This window comes from Schistocerca piceifrons, chromosome 5 (genome assembly GCF_021461385.2).
Source record: "Schistocerca piceifrons isolate TAMUIC-IGC-003096 chromosome 5, iqSchPice1.1, whole genome shotgun sequence".
In the NCBI taxonomy this organism is placed as follows: Eukaryota; Metazoa; Arthropoda; class Insecta; order Orthoptera; family Acrididae; genus Schistocerca; species Schistocerca piceifrons.
The window spans coordinates 336,662,928-336,685,109 of NC_060142.1; the positions used below are offsets into that span (position 1 = coordinate 336,662,928).

At 36.1% G+C, this 22,182-nt stretch overlaps 1 protein-coding gene across 1 annotated transcript in view; it reads left to right on the forward strand.

The window, feature by feature from the left end:
- LOC124798976 overlaps window positions 1-11,221 on the forward strand; it is a 91,503-nt gene extending 80,282 nt beyond the window's left edge. The window contains exon 8 of the mRNA XM_047262511.1: window positions 10,970-11,221. Coding sequence (XP_047118467.1) covers window positions 10,970-11,056 — 87 coding nt within the window. The 3' untranslated portion in view covers window positions 11,057-11,221. The remainder of the gene's footprint in view (window positions 1-10,969) is intronic.
- Window positions 11,222-22,182: the final 10,961 nt, after the last annotated feature.

Genomic DNA, 22,182 nt, shown 5'->3' on the forward strand with positions numbered 1-22,182 from the left:
AAACACACTTATGAATACACACAAAGACCTACGCTTACACAAACAATGAAGTCACAGATTAGAAGTTCGTAACAACCACCAAGGGTTGCAGCGGAGAAAATATATGTACATCTAGAAAGTTGCACACATTGTTTTTATTATGACAGTTGTACATCACCTATTTACATGAAAAGTCATCATATGTATATATAAAAAAAACAAAGATGATGTGACTTACCAAATGAAAGTGCTGGCAGGTCGACAGACACACAAACAAACACAAACATACACACAAAATTCAAGCTTTCGCAACAAACTGTTGCCTCATCAGGAAAGAGGGAAGGAGACAACAGTTTGTTGCGAAAGCTTGAATGTTGTGTGTATGTTTGTGTTTGTTTGTGTGTCTGTCGACTTGCCAGCACTTTCATTTGGTAAGTCACATCATCTTTGTTTTTAGATACATTTTTCCTAAGTGGAATGTTTCCCTCTATTTTTTATATATATATAAAAATATATCTAAAAACAAAGATGATGTAACTTACCAAATGAAAGTGCTGGCAGGTCGACAGACACACAAACAAACACAAACATACACACAAAATTCAAGCTTTCGCAACAAACTGTTGCCTCATCAGGAAAGAGGGAAGGAGAGGGAAAGACGAAAGGATGTGGGTTTTAAGGGAGAGGGTAAGGAGTCATTCCAATCCCGGGAGCAGAAAGACTTACCTTAGGGAGAAAAAAGGACGGGTATACACTCGCGCACACACACACATATCTATCCATCTTTGTTTTTTATATATATATATATATATATATATATATATATATATATATATATATATATATATATATATATATATATATATATATATATATATATATATATATATATATAAAAAAAAACCACATCCTTTCGTCTTTCCCTCTCCTTCCCTCTTTCCTGATGAGGCAACAGTTTGTTGCGAAAGCTTGAATTTTGTGTGTATGTATGTGTTTGTTTGTTTTTCTATCGACCTGCCAGGCCCAAACTCTTTGCCTTTACAAATGTCTGCTTGTGTCTGTGTATGTGCGGATGGATATGTGTGTGTGTGTGCGAGTGTATACCTGTCCTTTTTTCCCCCTAAGGTAAGTCTTTCTGCTCCCGGGATTGGAATGACTCCTTACCCTCTCCCTTAAAACCCACATCCTTTCGTCTTTCCCTCTCCTTCCCTCTTTCCTGATGAGGCAACAGTTTGTTGCGAAAGCTTGAATTTTGTGTGTATGTATGTGTTTGTTTGTTTTTCTATCGACCTGCCAGGCCCAAACTCTTTGCCTTTACAAATGTCTGCTTGTGTCTGTGTATCTGCGGATGGATATGTGTGTGTGTGTGTGCGAGTGTATACCTGTCCTTTTTTCCCCCTAAGGTAAGTCTTTCTGCTCCCGGGATTGGAATGACTCCTTACCCTCTCCCTTAAAACCCACATCCTTTCGTCTTTGCCTCTCCTTTTCTCTTTCCTGATGAGGCAACAGTTTGTTGCGAAAGCTTGAATTTTGTGTGTATGTATGTGTTTGTTTGTTTTTCTATTGACCTGCCAGCGCTTTCATATGGTATGTCACATCATCTTTGTTTTTAAATATATTTTTCCTGCGTGGAATGTTTCCCTATTTTTTTTTTATATATATATATATATATATATATATAAGGACAATGAAGATTCAATATCGCATATGAACATAAGTATAGAAAAACTATGATGATCTTACAACGAGTATACATAAGCAGGAAACATGAATAATGAAGGATGACGCAAGACAGATTGGAGTTAATTGTGATGCTTATTTAAGAAAAGTTAATGTAGTGAATACTCGGATAAATTGATGAATAGTAGGATAGTGGGACTTGAACAAAATAGATAGACATAGTATCTAGCATGAGTTGAATAATATGTGTAGACATAGTATCTACTGAGATTATAGAAGTTGAAAAGTAGAGGAGGACTCCATGGATTAGATGAAGTATTAAGAAGTAAATGTGAATTATAGAATAGATTTTTTATCTTTACCAGAAAGTATTTAATTATAGTGTACATAAAGATATATACTAGGACAATGAACCATGAGGCCTACTCACAAAGGATAAGGGGGCATACCCGGCATATGCTAAGGATATAGGGCAGGCGTACCTACTTAGAGATAGGATGACCTGTGGCCTGACAAATAGGGATGTTTTATAAAGGGGCGTACCTACCAGAATGGAAGGAAGAAGTGAACTCAGAGGGTCAAACCCACATGTAAAGTATAAGTACTGATCCTAGGGGAAATGGACAGGATTGTGACAGAAGGCACACATTTAATAGGAATTATTCTGGTAAGTTTGAATTCTATATATGACTAGCATTATTATGTTTTATGTGAATTTACAAGTGTTGAAAGAAAAACTTTCAGTTGCCCAGAGTTCCTCCAGACTACAAACCATTATAAATAATGATGCTAGTATGTATAAGGAAAAAATAGTACAAGGAATTAAAATAAAGGATAATTTACTCAAGTGTCATGAACACCTGGAGCTTATGATTGGAAACTAAAGGTTTAGTCTTCACAATTCATAGATATAAGAAAACAAACTCCAACATTGATTGAATTGTTCATGTTTTATAATTAAAGTAAAATGAAAAAAATAAGGAATGCTAAATAATAAGAAGAAGGGTATTCATGGTTGTGAAAAGAACGAGGTATACTGTTGAAATATGAATTGTTATTATATGTGATATAAATGTACATAATGATTGTATATAAAATATTGTATGTTCGATCTGAGGGGGTTGGGGGTGGGGCTGGGGGGTGGGGGGGTGGGGGGGGGGGGGGGGTGCACATTTAGTGCTTCAAGAATTTCTTCATAAATTCTATAACCATTTGGCCTTCCTCCATCTTGAACGCACAATATTTTAAATAGAAGTGTGAAAGAGATGAATCCGACCTGCTGCGCATTGCGTGTTTGTATGTGCAGGTCTGACAAGTACCTGCTATGTGATCCATAGAGTTTCAGTGTGTGTGTAGAGAAGAACAAGGGGTGTTTATGTATTATTCTGTGCTTTTAGTGACTGTGACTATTGTTGAGGACAAATGAAGAATTGAGATTAGACTTTCAAGTAATTCATGTATTGGACTTGCTAGAAGCAAGACATGTTTCATAAATTATGTGGTTGTTAAATCAACGCTATTGTAAATGTATTTAATTGAGTCTAATGCGAGACGAATCGGTTGACTTGCGAACTTTTGAGTATTTATGTAAGAAATGGTGAATTTGTTCTTTGTGGAAGTTGAAATATACCAAGTCTAAACTAAAAGTATTCTGCAAGTATCCACTTATTTCATGAGTAGAGAGGGAGAGAGAGAGAGAGAGAGAGAGAGAGAGAGAGAGAGTCATGTAAATTTCCTTAACCAGCTTTATTCTTTGGAGAAGATCGGCTGTGCATACCAAGTAAGTCAACTGATGCGAGAGAGGTGCAAAGTTGGCAAATCAGCTCCACATCAATTCTTGTCGTCTAGAGCATTAGACACTCAGTGTCGAGAGTGGGCATAAACTTATAACTAGGACTTCCTACTGGCCATCTAACTGACTCTTATCTCAGCTTGCTAGTACACATGTTCTCCTATTACACTGCCATCATTGTAGGAGATTTTGAACATCTAATAATCAATTGGGATAGTTACAGGTTTGTAAGTCATGAGTGTGACAAGACATAAAGGAATACAGTATTTATTGCTTTCCTCTGAAAACTTCTAGAAACAAATAGTTTGGAAGTTGAGTCATGAAGGAAATATATCTAATGGCAATAAATAGACCCTACAGCACTGAGAATGTCTACTTTGAAACTAGCCTTGGTGACCATGAGGCAGTCACAGTAACAATGATTACTAACATACGAGATTTCTCATACCTGGGGGCAAGTTTGAACTGTGAGAGTCTTTTTGTTGTGCCTCTTTGCAACTCAGCATGTCCAACTTTCCTTTTCATATATTGTTACATTCCAACTTGGGTTTTCCATTGTTTAGTTTAGCTATATTTGCACATAGAATCATTGCAAGTCTGTGAGAGAGACAAATCAGGAAGATGATATATTTTGCATATTTTCATTCAATAATTACATGTGGAATAACATTTTGGGGCAATTCATCTTTAAGAAAGCAAGTCTTCATTCCTCAAAAATATGCTGTAAGAAAATATGTGGTGCTCACACCTGATCATCCTGTAGACATCTGTTTAAGGGTTGGGCATTCTGACTACTGTTTCACAGTATATTTATTCTGTCAAGAAGTTTTGTTGTAAATAATGCTTTACAGATTGTAAAGAATGATGATGAAAATAATTACTATAACAGAAGGAAAAACTACTGCCATTACTCCACATTAAGATTGTCTGTATCACAAAAAAGGATATACGATGTTGCAAACCAAATTTTTTGATGATCTACTCAGTGGTATAAAATGCCCAATAGACAGAAAAGTAAAATTTGAAAACAAATAGCAAAAGTTTCTCCTAGACAACTCCTTCTGTTCTGTAGAATTTCTGTTATTGTAAGGTGTAAAATGTACTGAGTAGGAATTACTTACTCACATCTGCATGTAAAAGAAAAAAAGAAAAGAAACAAAAGAAAAATTACAAAAACCTAATACACTGAAAAGCCAAAGAAACTGTTACACCTGCCTAATATCATGTAGGGCCCCCATGAGCACAAAGAAGTGCTGCTATATGATGTGGCATGGACTCAAGTAATATCTGAAGAAGTGATATAGGGAACTGACACCACAAATCTTGCAGGGCTGTCCATAAATTTGTAAGAATACGGGGCAATGAAGATCTCTTCTGAATAGCACATTGCAAGGCATCCCAGATATGCTCAATAATGTTCATGTCTGGGGAGTATGGTAGCCAGCGAAAGTGTTTAAACTCAGAAGAGTGTTTCTGGAGCCACTCTGTAGCAATTCTGGACATGTGGGGTGTAGCATTGTTCTGCTGGAATTGCCCAAGTCTGTTGGATTGCACAATAGACATGAATGGATGCAGGTGATCAGGCAGGATGCTTATGTACATGTCACCTGTCAGAGTTGTATCTAGATATATCAGGAGTTCCATGTCACTCCAACTGCACATGCCCTGCACCATTACAGAGCCTCCACTAACTTGAACAGTCCTCTACTGACAAAAATGGTTCAAATGGCTCTGAGCGCTATGGGACTTAACTTCTGAGGTCATCAGTCCCCTAGAACTTAGAACTACTTAAACCTAACTAACCTAAGGACATCACACACATCCGTGCCTGAGGCAGGATTCGAACCTGCGACCGTAGCGGTCGCGCGGTTCCAGACTGTAGGGCCTCTACTGACATGAAGGGTCCATGGATTCATGATGTTGTCTCCATACCTGTACATGTCCATCCACTTGATACAATTTTAAACAAGACTCATCCTACCAGGCAACATGTTTCCAGTCATCAACAGTTCAATGTTGGTATTGATGGGACCAGCTGAGGTATAAGGCTTTGTGCCATGCAGTCATCAAGGGTACCTGAGTGGGCCTTCAGCTCCAAAAGCCCATATCAATGATGTTTCTATGAATGGTTCACATGCTGACACTTGTTTATGGCCCAGCATTGAATACTGCAGCAATTTGCAGAATGGTTGCACTTCTGTCACGCTGAATGTTTCTCTTCAGTCATCATTGGTCCTGTTCTTGCAGGGTCTTTTTCTAGCCACAGTGTGTCAGAGATTTGTTGTTTTAACAGATTCCTGATATTTACAATACACTTGTGAAATTGTCATATGGGAAATTACCCATTTCATCACTACCTCAGAGATGCTGGGTCCCATTGCTCATGCACCGACTATAACACCACATTCAGATTCACTTAAATCTTGATGAACTGTGATTGTAATAGCAGTAACCAACCTAGCAACTGTGCCAGACACTTGTTGTCTTACATAGGTGTTGCATAGTGCAATGCCATCTTCTTCCTGTTTACTTATCACTGTATTTGAATATGCTTGCCTATACCAGTGTCTTTTGCACATAAGTGTAAACGCTCAGAATGTAGGTGTACTTAAAAATTACTTTGCTCTGTGAATGTAAAATGACTCATTACATATCATTGTGATTTATCATGCAAAATCATCCATAGAACTTGAAACTAACTAACACAAATATCAAGGACTGCAAACCAATTCACTGGTGACATGCCTGAAGTTACTTATACATTTTTGATGACTCACTATCTGAGATAACATGCTAAATCTTCCATATCAAGAAATTCAGAGCACAGCCACAAATTGCAATCAATACTGATTGTGACTGTACTTTCGTTACTAAGTACTGGTGTGGTTCTGAATAATGGAAATCTCAAAAGATTGCATCTACCTGATTGTCAACCAAATACATTGGTCAAGGTGAAAGCCAACTCACTCTCTTCACATTCTGTTTGTGGTACTTCCTCACATTTTGGTTTAAAATCTGTTCTAAGATAGTAAAACAGATGGATGTCAACGATATTAATGATTATTATGTGGATCACTTTGTGATGAAGCAAGCTGGGATATTTTTACTTCCCCTCTTGTTTTGCCATCTGCCTCCTTAAAGTTCATTTTTTTGTGTCTGACTAATTACCATTAACATACATAAGTGTAATCTGCATTTTCATAAAAGAGAAAGGTTGGCCCTCAGTTTTAAAGAATATAACACCATATCTAATCCTGTGCTTAGTTCTATGTATGTAATTGCGTTTATAATTTATTTAGGCTATTCCTAGTTTGTATCTTTTGTTATAGGGTGAAATCAGTAATTGTTTTGTAACTTAAATTCTATTGTTGACTTATAAACAAATGTAAATTCTGTACTAGTTATAAACATTTGGAGGTACAACTAATAGCATTCTTAAAGTATTTAGCTCTATTCAAAAACATTTTATCAGAGCCAGCACTTAATTCCAAAGTAATTAACAATATTGTCAGAAGTATTGTTTGCATAACAATATCTGTTAATTTCACATTTAAACAAATAACTTGGCTTAACTCTTGTAGTAGAAGAAACTGTTAAAAAGACAGAATTTTTCAATGTATTCAGTTTATTTAATGAGTTATGTTTTAATTGTAATTTCTGTAAAATTAACATCAAAAAATGTATAGTTTCAGTGCCTATTATTGTGAGGATATGTATATAGGCCTGATTTTTGGGGTTGAGACAGTCAGTCCACAGCCGAGTTCCAGAAGAAGAACCTGTATTGGTTAGATCAATAACAATTCATCCACTTAACTGTGAAATAAGTGTAATAGGCTGTGTGCTAAACCAATGACAGTGTCTGTTCAATACGTACCATATTATGCAGAAAGAACTATGTGGTTAGGTTTTTACTGCTTGTAGATGTTCAACGGTAAACCATTGTAGCAGTATGTGGATGTTTGTCTGCAACCTATTAATGAGGCTTATTGAAAGTTAAACAATAGTGCACTGTCCATATAAGTGTGTATTATTAGGGAGTTGTGAACAGTGAAAGTAAAGAGCTGTGAAATGCAAATGTGCACCTGTTGGCTACATCATTTAAAGTAGTCAGTGTTGAACTTCCACTCCCATTTTTCAGCCAGTATAGCCAAGCAGTACATCAGCGCTGAGGACAATCAATGATGAAATAAAGCAGTCAGACATTACATATGGTGCCCTTGCTTGTGAGGACTATTTTATGTGGGCACAATAAACTAGGACTCGTAAACTTTGAACAGTGAACGCAAGAGCGGTTTACAGTGCAGTGATTTGAAGGAGATGCAACAGCCAATCAGCAGTTGGGTTTCATGGCTACAGTAGGACAGTGGCCAATCAGCAAGCAGGTTCTGTGGAAGCAGACATTGAATATGGGAGCAGCCAATCAGCACGCAGGTGGACACAGCCTCCCGGGATAAACAACACGCCTCACCGAGAGAATTACAACTTGCAGCAGCCATGCAGCCAATGAAATGAGATGACAACCACAGCAACAGCAGAAGAAGAAGAAGGAGAAGAAGAGTGATTAAAAAATAAGGTAATTTCACAGCAAAAGCAGTTTTATATTAAGTAATACTTAATGAGTGACCTTAATGAACAAGACAGTGGACAGCAGGGGACGGTGTGATTGAAAACAAAGCTGTGGAGGACAAGACAGTGGACAACAGGGGAGTGGTGTGATTGAAAACAAAGCTATGGAGGTTAAGTTTTTAAATAAACAGAAAGGCTTAATGGGGCCTGACTCACAAGGCAGTAGTGGGTACAGAAAACTGGAAGAGATGTTAAGGCAAATTATGAGTAGTATGTGCACCTAAGAAGACAGTAGTATGTGGGAAAATAGTATGAAAAAGGATATTAGTATAAGGAAAGTAGTACATAACACTAATGAGAAATTATTAGATATAAGTAATAAATGTGTAGAAGAGAGAGAGAAACTTTGTAGTAGGAGGGTGGAGGTTTCAGAGAAATTTCATGCTGGAAGGAGAGTTAAACTTGAGGACCAAATCAATCAGGTTAAGAATGATTTAGAAACTGAGATAGAAACCAAATGTGCAGTAGTGGTAGAGGAAAAACTGGTAAAATTAAATGAAAATGTAAATTCAGCATTGACTGAAATGGAGATGAACGTGGAAGAGCTATATGATCTAAAGGTTAGAGAAAGAGACAGTGGGTCTGATTCTGACAGTAGCTGTAAAGATGATAGCAATGATGAATCCAGTAGTGATGAAGATGGGGTATTTGAATTTATTATCGATAATGATGATAATGTCGTAAGTAAAAAGGAAGTGTGGCACCCTGTAATAACAGCAAGTGTACAAGGTATGCATGTTAAGTGTTTACTGGACAGTGGTAGTGATTTGATGGAATTTCACAGGAATTTTTTGAATCTATTAAGAACACAGAGGGTGAAGTAGTGATGCCTGGGTCTGGAATAAAAATTATTGGTGCTACTGTTAAGCTATCAAAGAGTGTGAAACAAGAGGTACTGTTAACTGTGGAATTGGCAGGACAGCTGTTGAAATGCAATTTCTTGGTGATTCAAAACCTCTGCATTGATGTAATATTTGGAACGAATTTCTTGTGCAAATAGAAAGTAGGGGGTATAACATTCTGTGTTGGATTCATTATGTGGCAGTAATGCTTACCCCAGCTGTCTGTCTCATTTTTCATGTTTCCTGAGGCAGTCAAACTCTTCTCCTGTCCTATCTGTAGTTTATAAGTGAATCTGAGACATTTTACTTTGACTTCCATGTGATTGGGTACAGCAGGATACTTTAGTATAGGGATATTTTAGAAAAGATTTCTCTAGTGTAATCTGTGTATATTATGTTGTGTTAGTTATAAGCAATAGAATCATAAGAGGAAGGAAGAAAATAAATTGGTACCATTGTTAAAGAATTTCTGCCAAGGAGGTAAGATAAACAGAAAATGGAAAGTGTCAGCATATGTGGTGGAGAGGCTGCAGATTATCTGAAAACTATAAGTAATGTCTGAAGTATTCAGCTCATGAGTGAAATTAGCATAGTTTAATGCAGCCGGAGATGCAATATGCAGTAAAAACCATTTTGGATACTAGGTTATTAATATTAATTGTGGTATAATAGAAGTGTTCGTGTTCAATGCAATCAGTATATTGAGATAACTATCTACCTACAGAAGTGTGTCATGGTACAGCCTTTTCTAACCTTAATGAATTACAGCTTTAAACATAGTTGCCCAGAGTAATTTATGTGGAAAGAGTAAACAAGATTTGTATGTATATCACCCTTCAGGCTAGAATCTTAAGCAGTTTGATGGAATACAATGAAATAATTGTTTTTCTAAGTGATAATTATGTCTTATCGGTAATGAGAGTTAAGTTTGCCTTAGCATTAGGATCTGTTACTGTGGAGTGTTTTTCAGTAGAATCAATTTTGCATTGGATAAGCAGAGGAGGTGTTTTTTTATTACTTAATCAAGAAATAAGGAAATAATAAAATAATGAATAATGTTTAGGGCCTTACTGGTTAGGGAGCCTGTCTCTGTAGTAGGGATATTTTTTGAGAATGCACTCCACTGGCTATCAAGGTAAGAAATGTAAGTAAAACAATGGAGCTGACAGAAATGATTGAGTAATGAAAAAAATAACTGTATACAAACAAATGTAGTGTAACTATCTTGATGGTCTAAATTTTGAACTAGGCTACATTGAGTACTGTGTATGTTGTGCAATTCGTGACACTGAAGCTGGGAATGAGAACTTAACAGAAAAAGCAATATTTTAGTAAGGTACAAGTCATATAATGATGCTTCATTGGATCTGAAAACTTCTACTTGTATTCTGAGGAATTATGAGCTTAAAGTGGTAATGCTGAAATGAAGACCAGTAATTTTGCTAATTAATTGGTAACTGTGGTGCTAAACTGATGTGAATATTCTGACAGGCCAACTATTTGGTAACATTTTGGAATTTTATGAGGGCTTAATTTTCTGGTTGAGTGAGAGTAGTACTCAGAGTAGAGAAATAGGGCAATTATTTGGTACAACTTCCATCCCCTAAATCTTGATTTGAATAGTAATTAAGTTATGTGATGATGACTATTCTTTTTTCATGACCTAGTGATGCTATGCTACTGCACATCTTCAGTTTTTACTAGAAGTAACGTACATATTTTAGATACTAAGGTGATATTTTGCAAATGGGAAAGAAACAAAAGTCTTTCAAGTTTAACCAGTTTCAGATAGAGTTATGACTTAGAGTAATGCTTTGTAATGTAATGTGTACTTGATTTAAAATTTTTACTAGTCCACACCTTTCATACTGTAGTCAATTTTAGTGCTAATTATTGTAATGTTATGAGGACTATGTAATGTATTTATTTATGTTGTAATGACTATTATTTGTCATTAGTGTTAAACATTTTTTCTTAGACTTAATTTAGAAGTAAAAGTAAGTGTACTAAAGTAGGGTATTTTGTCTAATTTTTTCATGTGTTGTGACAGAGGAAAACCACCTCCAAGGGAACTAACAGCAGTGCATTTCCTTACCAACTGCCACTTGGACCTGTTGAAGGCATGGAAAAAGAGTGAAAGTGCATGTGAAAAATACTAAACACTGAGCAAGTGAATTTTTCTGTCTAAAAAGAGAATTTCAGTGCGCAGTGTAATTTAACTTTTTGCAACCCATGAGGATTTATTCTTTTAAGTGAGATAGGGCTTGTATATAGTGATATGGAACTTAGAGTGCAATCCTTGTTTACCCAAAAAACACTTCACTTATGATGAAGTTGTCTAAATTTTATTAAAAGTATAATTTGTGGATTTTTGTGCCATTATACAGTACACTATACATACATATTTTATATGGCGATTTTCATATGGCCAGTTCATATAATTACAAGTTTGAAATAACATATGTACTGTAGTTTTAATGAGATTTCATATGTAATATTTTATTTCTAGATTGTTAAACCAAATTGTGGTCATTGAATTGCCCAGTTAGCTATTTGTAATATCTATCTGGTCAGTCCAATGAGGGGGTGACGTGACAAAGCAAGATGGGATATTTTTACTTCCCCTCTTGTTTTGCCATCTGCATCCTTTAAATTCATTTTTTTGTGTCTGACTAATTACCATTAACATAAGTAAGTATAATCTGCATTCTCATAAAAGAGGAAGGTTAGCCCTCAGTTTTAAAGAATATAACACCATATCTAATTTTGTGCTTAGTTTTATATATGTAATTGAATTTCGTATTTATTTAGACTATTCCTGATTAGTATCTTCTGTTATAGGGTGAAGTCAGTAATTGTTTCATAACTTAAATTCTGTTGTTGAGTTATAAACAAAAAAAAAGAGTTATAAACAAATATAAATTCTGTACTAATTACAAACATTTGGAGGAACAACTAATAGCATTCTTAAGGTATTTAGCTCTATTCAAAAACATGTTAGCAAAGCCAGCACTTAATTAATTCCAAACTAATTAACAGCTTTATCAAAAGTAACTATTGTAGTAGAAGAACAGTTAAAAAGTGGAATTTTTCAATGCATTCAGTTTATTTAATGAGTTATGTTTTAATTGTAATTTCTGTAAAATTAACATCAAACAATGTATAGTTTCAGTGCCTATTATTTCGAGGATATATATATAATATGCAACAGTTAGTCCATGGCCGAGTTTCAGACAAGGAACCTGTATTGGTTAGATCAACAACAATGCATCGATTTCACTGTGAAATAAGTGTAATAGGCTGTGTGCTAAAATAATGACAGTGTCTGTTCAATATGTACCATATTATGCAGAAAGAACTGTGTGGTTAGGTTTTTACTGCTCATAGATTTTCAACAGTAAACTATTGGAGCAGTATGTGGATGTTTACCTGCAACCTATTAATGAGGCTTATTGGAAGATAAACAATAGTGCACTGTCCATATAAGTGTGTATTATTAGGGGGTTGTGAACAATGAAAGTAAAGAACTGTGAAACGCAAATGTGCACCTGTCGGCTACATCATTTAAAGTAGTCAGTGTTGAACTTCCACTCCCATTTTTCAGCCAGTACAGCAATGCAGTACGTCAACACCGAGCACAATCAATGATGAAATAAAGCAAGTTCCCATCTTGTAACATTGAAATAGCTGCTAGCCCAGCTGCAAATTGGATTCAATTTTAGTTATTTGTCAGCCAAGGAAACATATCTACATCACTCATCTTTGTGGTGGTGGAAGAACTAAACTGGGGCAGAGCTCCTGGATCCTCCTTTGTATAGGGATATTGAAAATGGAGTTTCACATTTCTGATTTTCATTTGCTACCTTCAATTTCAGTTCCTATCATTCACAAGTGTCTGGACACTAACTTCATTGCCACTACAAGAGTAAAGCTAGTTTGTTTTTAGACATCTTTTGAGAAGATTCTGTTATGGTAGTCACTGATGGTTTCACACATGACACTTCTAACAGTCATGTGCATCTCATTTACTATTACTCTATATACAGCCCTGTGTTTTGAATTTTCCTGAGTGTGCAGTAGTTAATGGTTTCCGTAGTAGTTTCTTGAAAGGAAAACACTGACTACACTTTATTTTTTTCTTTCTCTAAGAGGTGTGGGGCAGTGGGTTTCAGTTGCCTGAGACTGTTGCAGTTGTGGGTGTGAATTACATTTGCATGAGTTTGTGTGTGTGTGTGTGTGTGTGTGTGTGTGTGTGTGTGTTGTTGTTGTTGTTGAAGGCCTCAATGGCTGAAGCTTTAATTGTGAGAGTCTTTTTGTTGTGCCTATCTGCGACTCAGCATCTCTGCTGTATGGTGAGTAGCAACTTCCCTTCTCAATATATAGCTAAACTAAGTTGTTTTAAGAGTTTTAAAATGTGCTTTTTCCAGCTTAAATTAGAATCAATATATATTTCTCAGAACTTTGAAATTTCCATACAGTTTATCATTTACTCACCATGTGTTACACTTATTGTAAATGTAGTAATCCAAGATGTGCAGAACTGAATCTGTTGTGACTTTCTAAAATTAAGAGTAAGACCATTCACAGAAAACCAATCCATGTTACTTTTAAGAAAATTGTTTCCCATTTCTTCTGCTATTTAATTAGTCTTGGATTTATTACAATACTAGTGTAATTTGCAAAAAGAACTACTGTATATTAGATGACAGATTCTTCCCATATATGAGGAACAATAGTAGATCTAAGATTAGGGCAGGACGAGTCACAAAACTACAGCCAATGATACATTTAAGGACATTGTTTACCATTTCTTCTGTTTCTGTATGTGTGTTGCTTGGTCATGATGTAGGCATATGATTCTGTAAGAAAAGTGTATGAGAGGGACAGGGACAAGTGGGGGAATCATTCTAGCAGCATTACAATCAATAAATGGGAAAAACCAGTGACATAAGTGACTTTGAGAAATGACAGATGGTTAAGAACTGGCATCTGGTAATGAGCATCTCAAAAATAACAAAGCTGATTGGTTCTGTGTGTGTTATTATCACAAGCATCTATGGGAAGTGGTTGAAGGGTCAAAATGAGATTATCACCTCAAAATTTAAGTAACAAACTTTCTACACTTGTTTGCACTTAATATTATATTTGACAGAGAAGTATTCACATTCAAAATGGTAACAGAAAATGTTGATCTCCATTGTGATTTAGGGTGTGCGTCTGCTGTTTGTAGTCTGGGGAAATCATATGTTTGAAACTAGTTCTCTAAATAATGTAGACAACATCAGGTTTGCAGTTAAATTTTTCTGACATTTCTTTGAATCACTTCTTTGCAAAAAATGAAATATGTATTCACAAAACTCTGAAAACATATGAGAAATATATGAGTTCTATGTATAGTGCAACACCCTCCACCAAGATCATTATGAACTGTCTGATACCATCTTTCTCTTTTTTTATATGCATCCGTATATTTATCATATGATTCAGTGCTTCCTAAGGGCTTTTATCAGTATTTTTATAGGTATCATTCAGTTCAGTTTGCCAAAAAACCTGTTCTTTATAGTTAGATATGGAATATTCTGTAATGACGTACATTCTTGTTATTGTTAATACATTGTTGTCATTATGTACATATGCCAAATTAAATATCAGATTGTGAAATTGAAGTAATAAATGTTTATTAACAAATATAAAGAGGCTGTGGATATGTTAGCATAGATAACTAATGCCTCTAATTACCATAATTGCAAATTGTTATTTCACTAACACAAAAACCTCACTACTATTCAAATGAAAATAACAATCATTATCCAGTAATGTAATTTCATTTGTTATCCGTTTTTATGTAATTCATTGTAATTAATGATGCTTGTAAATTATCCAGATATTTACCTCTTGTTAGTTACACACCCAAATTTATGAAATTCTGGTATTTGAGAGAACTTGTGTGTGTTTAATTTATGTAATCTGGCTAAGTATGATGTGTATTCTTCAAAGAAATGTTAGCAATAAAATCTATGCAATCACTAATTATGAAATTGAAGTAAAATCAAAATAAGTGTTGAAATCAGATTGTGAATTAATTTTCACATGTAAAACCAAGATGATGATAAAAAAGATTATGTCATTTGACATTATGTTTTATAACCTGTACAAATGTAACAGCAGTTAGTTTAGATGAAATTGTTTTTAATTGTAAGTTACATTTTGTAATAAATTACCAATGGTAGCAACTATTAAAATGCTATTTAAAGAGACGCAGCGATGCTGTGGGGGAGTCAGTTGAGTTTTTTTTCCTTGAAGGTGTCAGTGCAGTTCAGTTCACCAGTTGTTTTGCAGTTATGTCAGTTTTGTTAATCAGATGATGTCAATAAATAATTTGTCAAGCTTGAAATTTTTGTGATATTCTCATTATTCGCAACATCCACAACATCAATGAACCACAGGCCAACACAAGTGAAGTAGTAACATTGTAAAAGATCTTAACATAGTGACATAGGTTTAGAGCTAATACTTAACCAGAATCAACACATGGTGCCCACCTTCGGAGGTCCTGCTTTCATAATTTATTGTTGGATTCATTAAATAAGCAAATCACAAATTTTGATTTTTTTATTACATTAAGTACCAGTATATAATTTGATTACAGATCTATTTACAAATTAGTACATTGTTTTCTTTGTCATGAAATGCAGGTTTTTTAATCTGAAAATTGAATTTTACAAATTGTTTAACAATACAAGAAATACATAGTTAATTATCCTGTTAATGTCAGTGTCTTTTTGTTACAAACATTTACGTAGCTTACTGGTCTAGGATATAATTAAACTGTATAGTTAGTTTTTAATAGAATAATTCTAAACATATTATAAGTCATGTGGAATAATCGGGTCTACTGCCAGATGTTTGTGTCGCTCTGGCACAATATTTCAGCCATGTAACTCGTTGCCTTCTTCAGGTGCGACCTGAGACTGTCTCACCTGAAGAAGGCAACGAGTTACGTGGCCCAAATATTGTGCCAGAGCGACACAAACATCCGGCAGTAGACCCGGTTATTCCACATGTCTAGATCTCGCCGGGAAAGCCTGAAGAATTACAACATATTATAAGTGTTTGTTTACAGTTTAATTTTTAACTTGACTGTGTCAACTAAACATTCTGCTTTCCTTTACAACTTACAATTTTACAGTCTACAATATAGTATCAAGAAAGAAATATTTAATCTTGTCTTTCAAAAAGATGCAAAATCTAGTATCAAGTCAGCTAGTAGTATGTGAAATCACATAATTTGTAATGTTATGCTTAGCCATATTACACACAAACACACACACACACACACACACACACACACACACACACACACACACACACACACACACAACACAACACAACACAACACAAACACACACGCACAGTATGTCTTGCATAAAATTTATTTGTTATATATTGCAAGAATGCAACTGATGAAACAAATTGGCATATTAAAATATATGTATGTAAAAAAATTTATTACAATAAACATTAGAAGGCAGCTGTGATTACTGATGTATGTAATTTAGTATATCTTGTCCCGTATTGAGAAAAGAAATGTTACATTTTAAATTCAAGCCTCTGTCACTAATCATAATGCTGAAAGTGAAAGTTTTCCAACAAATAATAATAAAATTAAAAGACAGATACTGCAAAAAATTGTTTTGGTATAAATATTTGAATCGAATCATAAAAATCAACTTGAATGAAAAGTATCATTTCAGGGGATACTTAACTTCAAATACAGGGTGACTCTGTGCTGATGTTATAGTCTTTGGTAGAGACAGGAAAATATGTTAATCTGAGGTAAGGAACCCTGATCCAGAAATGACCCAAGTCAGATGTTATAAGAAAAAACCATTCTGGTACCTCTGACTGTGGAATACACATACTGTACTCTAAATTGCATACCTTAAGAACTATGAGCCCTTGTTCGTCTTCACTACTGTGAAAAAGAGCTATCCCATTGAAGAAGTGATCATAGCTCTTAAGGTATGCATTTTAGATCCCATGTTTACTGGACATTTTTCCTTGTTTTGTTCCATACTACCTCCTCCAAAACTATGGAAACCAAAGAGCTTGTAGTAGAAGAAACATGTTTTGGGGTATCACAGATGAACAGGTGCTCTTAGCTCTTAAGGTATGCATTTTAGAGTCCATAGTTACTAGACCTTATTTTTTTACTTTTGGTCAACACCGCCAACTTTGAAAGTTGCCTAACCTAGAATCTTAGCAAAACAGTATTGATACCTGCTTTCCACTGTCAGAGGTATCAGAATGAATTTTACTCATAAATTTTGACTGTCATTTCCAGAACAGTGTCCCTTACTGCAGATTGATACATCTACCCTTCTTCGCCATCCCTGAAAGTTTGTCAGCTCATCACATAATCCCCTGTATATACTTGGAAAAATGCATGATACAATGCTGTCTTGCCAAACTTCTTCCAAGTAAGAAAAAATACAGTCACATCATCACCTGTTACACATGTCTCCACATACAACTTAAAAATAGTCAAAATGCTTAACACAATGATCATAAGTTTGCATTAATTGAAGGATGGTCAATGACCATAACTGATCATAATAAGTAAGTTTTACTAGGTATTATTGTGTTGTGCATTTTTCTAAGTGAAAGAAAAACATTAAAGAAATATCTTAATCATATATTATATTTCCAACATTGAACAATGGAAAATCCAAGATGGAATGTAACAATATTATGAAAAGGATAGTTGCTACCCACCATGTAGCCGAGATGCTGAGTCACAGAGAGGCACAACAAAATGACCATCAGAAAGTGAGCTTTCAGCCAACAAGACCTTTGTTGAAAATAGACAAAACACACACACACACACACACACACACACACACACACACACACACACACACACACACGTGACCACTGTCTTTGGCTCTGAGGCCAGATTTTGAGCAACTATGCATGATGGGAGAAGTAGTGTGGGTGGTGAGGGTAAGGAGGAGGCTGAGGCAGAGAGTGGGAGGGAGAGCAGGGTATGGGTGGGGATGATTTACATTGAGACAAAATGAGAATTAGCTGAAGCAGATAGCTATGATGAGACAAGTTTTGGAAGTAAAGACACTGATAGTGTGGGGGACAGTAAAGTGCTGTTTGTCGGAGCACACAGGAACAAAGTGGAGAGAGGGTAGGGCAGCTAGGTGCTGTTGGAAGGTTAGATGGCAGGGGAGTGGTGTAAAAGGAGAGAAGTAAAAAGACTGTGGATTCTCCTGTAAAGTAGAAGGCTGTGGAGTAGGAACAGGGTTTTTCCTTAAAAAACTTGTTTCATCATCACTATCTGATTCTGATAATTCTCCTTTCCTCTCAATGTAAATCATCTCATCTAGTTTGTCATTATATACTAGGTGCAACAATAAAGTAATGAGACTGATTTTCTTTGCAAGATTTGGCAACCCTGCAGGCTCACGTAGGCGCAATATCTTTGACCTTGGTCTATAAGCTGTTTCTAGTCCAAGCGGGACATCGATGCAACTGCTCAGTCATCATTTGTGCTGTAATAAGTTAACATGTGTTTGTGTCTCTCATCACAGAAATGGAACCGCATAATATTGTGCAACAGTATGCCTTTTTTTTGCGTTTAATCGAGTGAAAATGTGACAGACACTTATAGTGTTTCAGAAGGCTTTTGGAGAGGAGTTTATGTCAAGATCTCAAGCTTTTCATTGGCATAAAATGTTTAGTGAAGGCAGAATGAATGTTGAAGATGAAGACCACAGTGCATGACCATCAACCTCATGGACCGATGTCAACTTGGCCAGGGTGCTTGAACTCGTATGGTCTCGTCAAAGATTATCCGTGAAAATGATTTCAGAAGAACTGAACATCAATAAAGAAATGGCTCATCTAATAGTAATTGAACATCTTGGTATGAGAAAGATTTGTGCAAAAATGGTCCCCAAAAATCTCACACCACAACAGTGAAAAACATGGAAAAATGTGGCAGCCGATCTATTAGAGCAAAAGGAAATCAATCCAGAATTGTTGAGCTGTGTTATCACTGGTGATGAAAGATGTTTTTTCAGTATGATCCAGAGACAAAACGCCAGAGTTCGCAATGCTGCTGAAAGGGATCACTCAGACCAAAAAAAGCTCACATGTCAAAGTCAAAAGTGAAATGCATACTTGTCTGCTTCTTTGATTCCAAGGGAATTGTTCATAAAGAGTGAGTGCCTCCTGGACAAACAGGTAACCAATATTACTACAAAGAAATTTTAGAAACCTTTCGTAAAAGAGTTCTTCATGTCCGTGCCAACATTGCTGATAATTGTATTCTGCATCACGATAATGCGCCATCCCATACTGTTCTGTCAATACAGCATTTTTAACCTCAAAACAAATTTCAGTACTACCACAGCCACCTTATTCACCAGATACTGCTCCATGCAACTTTTTTCTGTTTCCAAGAGTCAAAACAGTGCTCAAGGGACACCATTTTCAAACAACACAAGATGTCCAAAAAGCTGTGACGATGGTCTTGGAGGATATTACAGAAGATGAGTTCCAGAAATGTTACCATCAATGGCAGAATTGCTTGGAAAAGTGTGTGCAATCAGAAGGGAACTACTTTGAAGGAGACAACACTAAACTTGACTAAATTGGTAAGCAACATTTTTTTTTCACATCAGTCTCATTACTTTATTGTTGCACCTTGTATTTCTATATTTATCATTACATACACTAACATCAACTCCTACCACACCATTATCATTTCATTTAGTGTTAACACTTCTTCCCTCTCTATCAATGGTCATCAGCCCTAACATTAATTAGATTAGAATCAGCACTGCTCTCTTCACTATTCTCTCCATTACCCATTAGTAAGAGTCATCATATTTGCTTCCTAATGTGCCCTCTCTAGTAACAATTACATTTTCTAATTGATTATAAGGTTTTTGAGAGTTTCATCATTTAATTCTATCTTGTCAATACATGTTTTAATACTATTTTTCATTATTTACTTCATCATTCATGTTGTTGTTGTGGTCTTCAGTCCTGAGACTGGTTTGATGCAGCTCTCCATGCTACTCTATCCTGTGCAAGCTTATTCATCTCCCAGTAGTTACTGCAACCTACATCCTTCTGAATCTGCTTAGTGTATTCATCTCTTGGTCTCCCCCTATGATTTTTACCCTCCACGCTGCCCTCCAATACTAAATTGGTGATCCCTTGATGCCTCAGAACATGTCCTACCAACCGATCCCTTCTTCTGGTCAAGTTGTGCCACAAACTTCTCTTCTCCCCGATCCTATTCAATACTTCCTCATTAGTTATGTGATCTACCCATCTAATCTTCAGCATTCTTCTGTAGCACCACATTTCGAAAGCTTCTTTTCTCTTCTTGTCCAAACTATTTACCGTCCATGTTTCACTTCCATACATGGCTACACTCCATACAAATACTTTCAGTAACGACTTCCTGACACTTAAATCAATACTCGATGTTAACAAATTTCTCTTCTTAAGAAAGGCTTTCCTTGCCATTGCCAGTCTACATTTTATATCCTCTCTACTTCGTCCATCATCAGTTATTTTGCTCCCCAAATAGCAAAACTCCTTTACTACTTTAAGTGTCTCATTTCCTAATCTAATACCCTCAGCATCACCCGACTTAACTCGACTACATTCCATTATCCTCGTTTTGCTTTTGTTGATGTTCATCTTATATCCTCCCTTCAAGACACCATCCATTCCGTTCAACTGCTCTTCCAAGTCCTTTGCTGTCTCTGCCAGAATTACAATGTCATCGGCGAACCTCAAAGTTTTTATTTCTTCTCCATGGATATTAATACCTACTCCAAATTTTTCTTTTGTTTCCTTTACTGCTTGCTCAATATACAGATTGAATAACATCGGGGAGAGGCTACAGCCCTGTCTTACTCCCTTCCCAACCACTGCTTCCCTTTCATGTCCCTCAACTCTTATAACTGCCATCTGGTTTCTGTACAAGTTGTAAATAGCCTTTCGCTCCCTGTATTTTACCCCTGCCACCTTTAGAATTTGAAAGAGAGTATTCCAGTCAACATTGTCAAAAGCTTTCTCTAAGTCTACAAATGATAGAAATGTAGGTTTGCCTTTCCTTAATCTTTCTTCTAAGATAAGTCGTAAGGTCAGTATTGCCTCGCGTGTTCCAGTATTTCTACGGAATCCAAACTGATCTTCCCCGAGGTCGGCTTCTACTAGTTTTTCCATTCGTCTGTAAAGAATTCGTGTTAGTACTTTGCAGCTGTGGCTTATTAAACTGATTGTTCGGTAATTTTCACATCTGTCAACACCTGCTTTCTTTGGGATTGGAATTATTATATTCTTCTTGAAGTCTGAGGGTATTTCGCCTGTTTCATACATCTTGCTTACCAGATGGTAGAGTTTTGTCAGGACTGGCTCTCCCAAGGCCGTCAGTAGTTCCAATGGAATGTTGTCTACTCCGGGGGCCTTGTTTCGACTCAGGTCCTTCAGTGCTCTGTCAAACTCTTCACGCAGTATCGTATCTCCCATTTCATCTTCATCTACATCCTCTTCCATTTCCATAATATTGTCCTCAAGTGCATCGCCCTTGTATAGACCCTCTATATACTCCTTCCACCTTTCTGCTTTCCCTTCTTTGCGTAGAACTGGGTTTCCATCTGAGCTCTTGATGTTCATACATGTGGTTCTCTTATCTCCAAAGGTCTCTTTAATTTTCCTGTAGGCAGTATCTATCTTACCCCTAGTGAGATAAGCCTCTACATCCTTACATTTGTCCTCTAGCCATCCCTGCTTAGCCTTTTTGCACTTCCTGTCGATCTCATTTTTGAGACGTTTGTATTCCTTTTTGCCTGCTTCATTTACTGCATTTTTATATTTTCTCCTTTCATCAATTAAATTCAATATTTCTTCTGTTACCCAAGGATTTCTACTAACCCTCTTCTTTTTACTTATTTGATCCTCTGCTGCCTTCACTACTTCATCCCTCAGAGCTACCCATTCTTCTTCTACTGTATTTCTTTCCCCCATTCCTATCAATTGTTGCCTTATGCTCTCCCTGAAACTCTGTACAACCTCTGGTTCTTTCAGTTTATCCAGGTCCCATCTCCTTACATTCCTACCTTTTTGCCGTTTCTTCAGTTTTAATCTACAGGTCATAACCAATAGATTGTGGTCAGAGTCCACATCTGCCCCTGGAAATGTCTTACAATTTAAAACCTGGTTCCTAAATCT